General features: G+C 41.3%; 1 protein-coding gene across 1 annotated transcript in view; it reads left to right on the top strand.

Annotated features, from left to right (window-relative positions):
• The first annotated feature begins 421 nt into the window (after positions 1–421).
• TPH2 (tryptophan hydroxylase 2) overlaps positions 422–10,942 on the top strand; it is a 51,585-nt gene continuing 41,064 nt past the window's right edge. Inside the window, exons 1-5 of the mRNA XM_057429472.1 lie at positions 422–793; positions 4,098–4,250; positions 5,430–5,613; positions 5,722–5,822; positions 8,084–8,151. Of these exons, the coding sequence (XP_057285455.1) occupies positions 689–793; positions 4,098–4,250; positions 5,430–5,613; positions 5,722–5,822; positions 8,084–8,151 (611 nt within the window). The 5' untranslated portion in view covers positions 422–688. The remainder of the gene's footprint in view (positions 794–4,097; positions 4,251–5,429; positions 5,614–5,721; positions 5,823–8,083; positions 8,152–10,942) is intronic.

The raw sequence follows: 10,942 nt of genomic DNA, 5'->3' as shown, positions 1-10,942 counted from the left end.
GCAGTCTGGCCCTTACACAGCTGATGCACAAACCACAGCCAGTGCTGCCTTGATGGAAAAGCATTCTCCAGTTAAGCATTCTCTCTCAGTTGAAGTAGGCTTTGCATGTTGCTCATCACCCTTAAGTACATCAGGTATGTTAAGGTTTTCACTGCAGGATGTCATTTTTGTCCCTTAATTCCTCTTCTTTGAACCAGCCTGTTTTTCAAAGCAGTACTATACAAAAGGGAGAGATGTGAAGTTTTACATCGAAGAATCTCTTACAATGTACACACAGCTCTTCCGTACGCAAAATCGGCCTCTACCCTTGGCACTCTGTCACCTCGTCCCCTCCGGGCCCTGTCCCCGCACCGCTGAGGCCGTGGCTCCTCAGACCCCCGGGCAGCGCCCTGGGCTGCACGCCCTCGCCTGCCCGGCTTCTCGGGTTGGGTCTTAAGCGGCTCGAAGGCGAAGGCAGCCCACGGGTGCCCCTGCTGCAGGGGAGCGGCGGGGCTGGGCCGCTCCCCGCCCCGGCTGAGGTAAGCGGGGCCCGTGGGCGTCGCTGGCGGCGGCGCTCGTCACCCGTTGACGGGTGTCCCCTAATCGCGTTGCCATCAGCCTCCGCCGGGGCGTATAAAAGGGGCCGCGGCGGGTGAGGCGTGCAGAGCGCGGCGCTGACCCCCCCTCCCTCGCCCGGCCGGCCGGCCCCATGCAGCCCGCCATGATGATGTTCTCCAGCAAGTACTGGGCGCGGAGGGGCTTCTCGCTGGACTCAGCCCTGCCGGAGGAGCGCCCCGCCGTCGGAGGACTCACCGTGAGTGGTGGGGTGGGGAGCGGCGGCAGGCCGGGAGTGGGAGCCGCGGGTCGGGTCGGGTCGGGGCCGGTGCCAGGAAGCCGACCCCTTCCTTGTAACTTTCAGGGGAAGGGAACAATTCTCCCGCGGTTGCAAGGGCCGGTAAAGCCGACTTTGCAGTATAAATCGGTCCACGCTGCCTTAAAAGTGTCCTTAAGTAACTGTAAAAGTTTTGTTAGACGTACAAACTTTCCTGCAGAAATGAACCGGCTTGCTGTAGGAATAATATAAAAGCACTAGGATGCAGTTCAGGTAGTTTTAAGTGCTTGAATTTGAAAGGCTTTGATTAGTTCTCACGACTGTACGCACCAGCAGAATCTGCCCTTCCAAGACACTCAGACACACAATATATAAAGCATTCTTGGCACTGTGCAGATCACACTGCCTCGGTGCCTGTGGCACTTCCGTTGCAGGGCAGCTGGATTTGGGGTTTCCCAGCTTCTGCCGACTCGCAGGCACACAAGGACCTGTGTGAGCATTGTGCAGGGGATGTGCATCTTCCCTGTTGGAAACCCTGTCAGGGGGGAGAAGCGGTTCTCTGTCTGTGAGGTGATGATAGCGGTGCGACAGGTGATCTCAGCCGTGGGGTAAACTTCTGTATACTCACTGGTAAATGTATTTGAATAGGTGTACTTTAATAGCAGTAAAGAATGTTAGTTGGTGCTAATAATCTCATCTGCTTTGAATATGTGAGATGTTCAGGATTATGAAGTTTTTGCCTCCTGTACAGTTTTGCAACACATGAAGGTCCAGATCACTTGAGAAGAACCAACAGAATGCACCAGTTTGTACCAGCTGTGAACTGGCTGGTCATCTTCATAGTAAAATGTGAAATATTTGATTTGAATATGCTTTGCTTCACTTAGAAATACTGAATTAAATAGGATAGATTTGTTTTACCCTCTTTAAATTTGAGTTACTTCACTGAGTTCTGCTATAGATGACTTATTCCTGAGTACTTGTGCTTGCTCCTGTTAATTTATTTTCATTATGGAATTTGATTTGTTAGCCTCTGTTTAGTTATGAAGTGTACTAATGAGCATGGCTGATAAGGTTTTGAGTTCAGCCTTCTCTACTGTGTTCATAACAAATAGGTTTCTAGTTTTTATATGCTTGAAAGGGGTTTTTAGCCATCACTTTGGGTAATGTTTGCTTGAAAGCATTACGGAACCTGTGACAATCTTGGAAGGTGCTAAGTGCTCTTGTTTCCCAGAGGAGTCGATGGTGTTGAGATTCTCAGACACTCAGTTGACTACATGATCCTCAGTACAGAACTTCTAGGAAGCAGCGCACAGTGAAAAATCATGTATGCTATAAAGGTAGAATCTTCGTCACTTCATGTGGAGGTTGGGTGCTTGATGGATGTGAAAAGGACTCAGCCAAATCCCAAATATTGAAGTTAAAACAAAAGTGGCCATCCCTTAAGCTATCCCTGAGGAAACCGCCTACTGAGCAGAATCCTGTAAGCTCAATTACTAAGAAATAAACATGCTTGAAACCTTTCATATATCATTCTAAAAACATAAAAATTTTTCCAGATGGTTTTCGTGAAGTTTAATAGATGGTGAGAAAAGACCACAGAGTCTTTTTGGCATGTCCAGTAACTAGTTTAAGAGCTCACTATTTTTTTTTCTGGGTCACAAAGCACTTGATACTTGTACTTAAACTTGAGAAGAAACTTCTTCTCAGTGAGGGTGATGGAACACTGGAACAGGCTGCCCAGGGAGGTTGTGGAGTCTCCTTCCCTGGAGACATTCAAAACCCGCCTGGACGCATTCCTGTGTAACATTATCTAGGTGTTCCTGCTCTGGCAGGGGGATTGGACTAGATGATCTTTTGAGGTCCCTTCCAATCTCTAGCATACTGTGATACTGTGATAAAAACTTGTGAAATCTAGAAGTACAGGGAGACCCTTTGCTAAAGTCCATTGACATGGGTCCACAGATTTTCACAAGTGGATAGCCTACCTCTAAGGAGAAAATAAGAACAGAGATTTAGTTTGGCTTCCATCAAATGTTATGAGACCTGTTTAAAACTTCATATTTGGATTATTTTCTGAAAGCTGCTTTACTGAAGGACAGTTTAATTCACATGCAATAGTTGTACATGATTCTTAACTTCTATCTTCATGTATCTTTAGTGACTCTATTATGGATGATAAAAAAGCAGTTAGTGTCTCACTGGAGATTTGATTTCTCCAGGAGGCACAACCTGGCTACTGGAAAACTCGGGCTGTTTTTTGAAAATCATGGTTGATATTATAACAATTCTCTATAAATGCTGTACTATTGGCATCTCAACAAGATATTTAAGATGAGAAAATTACATTTTTTGAAAATGCTGACTTAAATTTGGCTTAAAGCAGTCTTTGACCTCCAAATTGTGAGAAGAATGTAGAAGTGGCCAAGGATGGTGTCATTTTCTCCATGTTTTTGAGTTCCTGGTCCAGCTCATCTTCAATGGGAGGTACAGTTTTTTACAATGAGAACCAGCAGCCATTGAATAATCTCCTCAGGGCAGTGGTGGGTTCCCCACACTGGACACTTCTAAAGACTCACCTGGACAGGGTGCTGGAATATGTTGTCAGGACTGTGCTTTTGCCAAGAAGTGTTGGACCAAAACATCCTTGAGGTCCCTTCCAACGTGGTGTTCTATGATTCTGTGATATAGTCTATGCATGTTTCTGTCCTTGTTTGTATAATCAACAGAGGTTTTGGTTTTTCAGGAAAAATGGCATTACATGAGACCATTAACTGTACTAAAAAAGATAACATAAAGCTTGTGTTTTAAATGTGATGATTAATACAAACATACAGACCAGTGTAAATCATTGTAAATTGACTGAAATAGGATCACTGAAATTTTGCAGTGCAATTTCACAGCAATATTCAGGTTAGAATAGCGAAATAGCATCACTGCAGGCTTTGCAGTAATTTAAATCATCTCCATTTGCTTTATATTTATTATTAATGATAGTATTGCCCTAATAATATAATAATATTTGTATCCCAAGCATTCCTATGCTTTTCCTTAAGCTTTTTTTTTTGTGGACTGGCCTCTTACATGATCATCTCTGATAGCTGCCTTTGATATGTGATTCTGGTAAATTACCAATTTACAGGTAAATGCATTGCCATTTAAATTAAATCTGGATGAATTCCATTTAGCTACTTTCTAATAAAATTTTCTCTTTGAGTAAAAAGACTTAAATTTGGGAAATGCCTATTTGCATCTGAGATGATGCTGTTTCTTTATACATTTGTAGCTAAACAGATCAAGTTCTGGGAAGAATGAGGAAAAGAAAGGGATTAAGGGAAATGGCAAAGGTGAATCTGTTTCTGAAGGTGGAAAGACAGCCGTAGTGTTTTCCTTGAAGAATGAAGTTGGTGGATTGGTGAAAGCTCTCCGACTCTTCCAGGTAAAGCCTGCAAATCATTACGCTGACCAGACTGAGGAAGGCTATTGAGGTCAGGTTATTTGTTGGTATAAATCTAATGGACCATGGCAGAAGGAATAGAGTGCAGTTACACTTTGCAGGATTGAATAAAAGTAACTTAAAATTTAATGGACCATTCAACAAAGCATTTTGGGCTTGTGAAGGGTTTTCTGGAATGTGGTTTACGAGCAATACTGATGTTTGTGCCATTTGCTTTAGGTTTCTGGTGTGTGATTCTCAACAATGTAAATTAGATTTGAAGTTGTCTGTGCAGGCCACAATGAAAGGAGGCATTTTCAGAGAGAAGTTCAGAATCTAAATTATATACAGTCAAGTGGTGGTGGCAGTCTTGCTGCAAGACAGTGTTCAGTCATTAAGTTAAATGCACCTTTAAGTGCTTGCAGGGTCAGGGTTTCATGTGTCTAACTAGAATGTAAATGGTGAAGTATTGGTTCCCATATGGATCCCCATGCAATATACAGTTTTTTGTCAGTCTGCTGGTACTGCACGTAGTCTGCTTGACTTACTAATGATTGAAGAGGGCTTTGGGGTGTGTCTAAGGACAGTGGAGGCAAAGCAGTGTGATAAAAGTGTTAGGTTGTTAAGTCTGTGCAGTGCAGTGAAGAGAAAGTGAGCACACTCGAATCTAGTTAAATTAACATTATTATTATGTACATTGCCTAATAAAATTGCATTAGAATTTAGTGTTTATAGCAAATGTAAGTATAAAATTTAAGCATAAAATGCTCCACCCCTGGCAGTGTTCAAGGCCAGGTTGGACAGGACCTTGGGCAGCATGGTCTAGTGTGAGGTGTCCCTGCCTATAGCAGGGGGATTGGAACTAGATGATCTTAAGGTCCTTTCCAACTCAAACCGTTCTGTGATTCTATGCAAGTTATAATCCTATACTTTCTTCTACAAGAGGTTATTTTGATAGATGAAATGAAATCATTAGTTAACTTTCTTCATTAAGAATAATAGTTTTATTTTTACTTTCAGTCTATAGATTCTTCTGTTATCAGTATTGTGTCACTAATTGTGTAAATACAAAGTAAGTACTTTCAATGCAAACACATTTTAATAATTAGGAAAAGCTTTAATGAGGAATATGCCTTCTAGCTGGTATGTCTGTATTTCATCTGTTATTTCATCTTTCCACAGGAGAAACATATAAGTATGGTTCATATTGAATCACGAAAATCGAAGAGAAGGAACTCGGAGGTGGAAATTTTTGTGGACTGCGACTGCAGTAAGAAAGAATTTAATGAACTAATCCAGTTGCTCAAGTTTCAAACGAATATTGTCTCTCTCAATCCACCAGAAAACATCTGGACTGATGAAGAAGGCAAGGCTGCTTTTGTATCACTTGATTTAGACACTGACAAACGTTTTGCACAAGTATCTGCATAGTCTTATATGCCAGTACATTCAACTCCCATTCTGTCTTCTGCAGATCTTGACTGTGTACCCTGGTTCCCCAGGAAGATATCTGAATTAGACAAATGCTCACAAAGAGTTTTGATGTATGGATCTGAGCTGGATGCAGATCACCCTGTAAGTGTAATGTAAAATTGTCTTGTAGATGATCTGTTCAGGTTATTTGCCGATCAAATAAAGAGCCTGTTAACTGCTGATTCTGAGTGCTGTTTTGAACATGTGATTTTCAGAAGGTGGGGATTTAGTTCTCTTCAGTAGTTTCAGTGAATTAATTTTTCTGTAGTAGGGCACTCAAAAAAGAGATCTTCTAGAAAACTTCACTGTTCAACAACTATGTCCCCTTTTGTTCTGCTTTCATTTATTTGTTTTTTTTTTAATGAACTAGTTGATAGAACAGTTTCAAACTTTGAAGAGTTTAGATCAATATGACCTTTGGCTCTGCCACACGTAGCTCTTAGGTAAGAATTGATATTGACCTAGGTGTCAGAGAAGAAACAATTATGAAGGAGTACTTCCTTGGGCACTCAAGAAGTAATTACAAAACAAAATAGAACAAGATGTTCTTGTTTCTGCATGAATGCATCAGATGAGAAAGTGCCTCACGTTGTTTTCGGACTTTGATGACAGGAGACAAGCCTGCATTTCACGCAAGCCGTATGTGCACCCAAATGCTCAATGCAAGAGGCAGAAAAATAGATTTGTTATTGTTTTATTTCATATGACTGATGTCCGTAAATGCTTAACCTCTGAGTCTTTAGATGGCAGATTATTGCAAGGGTTTATGGTACATTTTCATGTGTTACAGATCTAAGTTTCTACCTTTGGACAACTTGGCTGAAAGATGCTGGTGATAGCTAGTTATATTCATTCCTAAAATAGGCTGGATTAAACTGGTATTGTAGGAAATTTCCAGTTGAAAGGAAGTAGGTAATGAACTAAGATATCGGACTATAAGAATGTCTTGTAGTAGAATCAGATTAAACTCTACCTGTAGGTGGTAATCTCCTGTGGGTTTTGTCACACACATTTTTGCTGGTATTGTCCAAGATAGTGAAAAGTGTGTTTCTGCATTTGTGACTGCAGAAAGACCAGTTTGGTGTAGGGGACTTTCTGGTGATGCATCTGTATACCATGGTACTACAGGGCTTGTGCGGACACCTCTCTGGTGACTGCCTTGGCTAAGGAAGAGCAGGTACTCCTAGTGGCCCTGGGTCTGGGGTTCTACTTCAGTGCAGAAATGGCACTCAGGCTGCTGCCTTCTGTCCTGTCTGCTCCACAGCTTCTACAGCACCCATGCCATGGTGAGAGCTCAGGCGCAGACCCTCACACCTGTGTACACAAGCAAAAGGACATCAACATGATGTCCCCTAGCAGCCCCACTTCCTTGTCTCCAATGTGACCTGCCTGCCTATCAACCATGATAATTGTTATCACCTTGTTTGGTTCCCAGCCATCTCTACCATGTGCGAGCCCTTCCCCCCACTGTGGGCCCTCATTTGGGGAGTGCGTTCCTAGATTCTGGTTTCTGCCATATACTTCTTGATGATAAACTAGGATTTACCTCACATTTTCTCAGAATGGAAAAGCCTGTTGATTACCTTCAACCATGAACAGTAATCTGGTTCAAACAGAAGCTGTAGTGGCAGCTCATTCCAGCCTTGAGTCAGTGGCTGTGACGGGCCATTTGATACTCTTTTATGTTCTGAGCTGGTGCCTTCATTAAATACTTGAGTGCTCTGCTGAAAATCTGCCTTCAGTTTTACAGACAATGAAAAAAGACATTTGCATTATATGAATATATATTTTACACTTGGGGGATCTCCTATAAACATAATTTACACACCATTTGTTAGCCTATGTGGAATGCTAGGTGTTAGAGATGGGGGGAAAAAAGCCCTGTGAAATCTGTGATGAGTCTTTCAAAGGCCGCTTCTGGTGTCTGCCTTTGTGGTGGTGCATGGGTGCCAGAGGACCAAAGAGAATTACCCTGTTACAGAACCAGTACAGCACCACTTCAGCATCAGAGCCCTAACCCACTCCGTATTGGTTAACGGTTTTAGTCTCAGTTTCACTACACGTGACAGACTTTTAAATCCCGTGTACCATGTTTTCAGCTCTTGAATGATCTTCAACTGAGTAAGTCAGCACTTTTGTCAGAAGTTATTGATCAGACAAGGAGGAACTCAAAAAAACTCCTGTGAGACTTTGGTAGGGAAAAAAGTGGAGGAATCCTTATCTTTTCTTGCAGTAGTGTAGCTAGTGTTAATCAAAATACAGTGTAATTTAGTACTAAATAAACACTTTAATGATTTATTTTGTAATTCTTACAACCAATTTTCTGTCCTTATTGTGAATTACTCTCTTCTTCCTTGCTTAAGGGATTTAAAGACAATGTCTATCGACAGAGAAGAAAATACTTTGTGGATGTTGCCATGAGCTATAAATAGTAAGTACTGGCATAATTCTTCCCTGTGCTGCTGACTGTTTAGGATTCATTCTTTACTTCATTCTGTAGGATGGAAGTTTAACAGTAGACAAAGTCATCCTTTAGACTTTGACTAGTTTAGTGTAGGCTATAAATGGCAAACCTGATGCTTGAAATCCCATTATGTTTTTGGTACAGATACAGGCAAGTAAAGCATTTGAAAGGTAAGCACTATCTCTTCAGCATTTTATTCATAGCTGCTAAAACTGAAGAAACTCATTTACAAATGCTTGTATGTCTTAATGACAGACTGATGCACTGCTGAGTTGTACATGTCTGTAATCCCTTTGTAATTGGACAAGCTCACTGTAAATGAAATTAGTGTTTTCTTTTCATGTGCTTAGTATCCTGGACGCTGCAAAATGCCATTAATTGTTTTTGCTAACACAGCTCTAAATTTCTCAAAATTCAGTCAGTGAATTTCTCTATAGTGGAAGTGGTGTTGTTACCATGAGTGGAAATCAGAAAACTTTCTGTGCTACCTACAACCACCTACTGTGTTGCAATTTTCTTGTCACAGAAGTATTCAACTAATTCTAATCATATTCTAGCTTTCATTTGCAACAGGCCTAAGCTCTCATTCTCAAGGGAATGAACATATTAGTTTCATATTCTTTTCCATTTTACCACACTTTTTCAGGTTTTAATTCTTCTCCTTTGGGATTTGTACCTATTTAAAGAATATAACACTTTTTTTTTTTTTTTCTCCTTTCATAGAAGGCGCATTCTGTCAGGAAGCAAAAAAAGGGGTGAAGGTTTTTCATTTCCGTTTTTTTGTTTTTCATATAGGGCTAGTATATGGGCTGCAGAAAGCTGGGGGGACAGGAGGATTGACTCTGCTTTGTGACATGTAATCCTGATTGTATTTCTCCTTTATTTCTGTCCCATTCCTGTTGTTAAGCTATTACCAATCTAATAAATTGGTAAGTGCCAGTTCTGGTTCCCCTTTTTTCCACTCATGGTGGCATTTATTTAGCTGGGGGCTCCTGATAGTCATCCAGCATACTGAGCTGCTGCATGCTAGGAGCAGGGTGCTGGTTGGTAGAGAAGCTTCCTAGGCTGACCAGGTAAGTCCTAAGTTTTACAGCTTTCAGATATAAATTGAGACAGTTTTTTTGTCTGTTGATTGATTTATTATCTTCTTTTTTTTCTAGTCTGATGCTTGTGGTAGGTTTAGCTTCTTGCCTAGCATTTCTTGCAGTAAGAAATGGCAAGCAGGTACCTGTGGGTGAGGGCAGACTGTGTGTGTTCCTAGAGCTCTTTCATAAGTTGGACAGTTCTCCATTCACCCATGATGGTAACAGTAGTGCCACGCACTTCACAGCTGCTAAGTTGCTGGAAATACCTTCTTTCCTTCTCCCTCTCAGCTGGTTAAGTGCTGGTAAGATCATGCAGCTGGCTCGCTAGCAGTGGTTGGTCTTCTGCTACAAAGAGGTGTTTTTTTTTTTTTTTTCACTCTGAAACCAGTGAGAAAAATCTTTTCACAAAACTCACATAGAGTAATCCTGCATACCCCCAGAAAAACAGATAAAGGAAAGGAAAAACCTTTTCTTTCTGTAGGTATTGAAGGCTCAAGAACCATTTCTGCAGGCACATTACAGAAACCAAACAACACAAACCAGATGTTATTTGGGGGTCAGATCTTGTACTACAGCAAAACTTCTCAGAAGTGCTCCTTCACCCTATTGATCTTTTCAAACCTTTAAAAGATTTCAAACTCTCCAGTTATTACAAGCAGAGGGAAAACAAAATGCTTCAAGTATTTTTACCCAGGGACTACAAAATCTCTGGGAAGCCAGTGCTTAAAGCAGTTACTTTGAAATGGCAAAAGCTCATTCATACTCCACAGGTCTCACGCTGTGGTTATCTTAACCCCAGGCATGTGCCATGTCTGCTGGGCTATACTGTCTCCAAGTATGCCTGTAGAGACAGCCCAGAGGGAGACATGTAGCCTCAGCATCCTGCAGCTCAGCCTAAGCCACGCAGAGGGAAGGGCAAATCAGCTCGGGAAGGATTCCATGCTGCTACAGCTAAGCTGTTTCTGCTCCCTGTGCTGAGGAGCTGAGATTTTTGACACTACGCTGGAACAGTCTTATCACTAATAACTATTTACTTACTTATACAAAAAGAAAAGCTCTGTTGTAAGGACTGCTTCCCTTAGGGATAAATTCAGAGCATTGTCTTGAAACTCTTAGTGTCTTCCAGGTGAGTGACCTCCCTAATCACTTGCTGAGGCTTGATTCATTTCTACTTTTCCTTTGCCAGGAAAAAAAAAAAAAAAGTATTTTTTAAAAAAACAAAACCAAAACATTTGTTTCCTGAAAAAAATAACAGCTTTGGATGAAAAAAACTGGCTACAAGGAGTTGGCTCTGTAAATAAATTGTTGAATTGAAAATCCCTGATCAGCATTTCCTTTATGAATTGCTACAGTTATATAGTGGTAGATGCTCTGCTTTGTTTGAACATAAAAGAGGCCTCTGTAGTGGAGAGAGAGGGAGAAACACTAAGAAGGGAACTTGGAGAAGCAGCTATTTGCTGGTGCTGGGTGATAAAGGGAAAGACACATTAATAGAACACAGCAGTAAAGATCAGCTGTATGAAATAAATGGGCCAAAAAAAATTTCCTCCTTCCTTCACTTAGCTTCTACCCTAAAGATAGTGAAAATGTGTTGATGTTGCTAATTAATCCTTTGAGACTGATTAGGGATTGAAAAAGTGTTGAGAAAATTAAATCTGGAGGAAAAATACTAC

The sequence above is a fragment of the Pezoporus wallicus genome, unplaced genomic scaffold, assembly GCF_028554395.1.
Source record: "Pezoporus wallicus isolate ANWC-B61680 ecotype Strahan unplaced genomic scaffold, APGP_CSIRO_Pwel_v1 contig_5069, whole genome shotgun sequence".
Classification (NCBI taxonomy): Eukaryota; Metazoa; Chordata; class Aves; order Psittaciformes; family Psittacidae; genus Pezoporus; species Pezoporus wallicus.
Note: the sequence above shows the minus strand (reverse complement) of the source record. Positions and strands in the feature narration are given on the sequence as shown.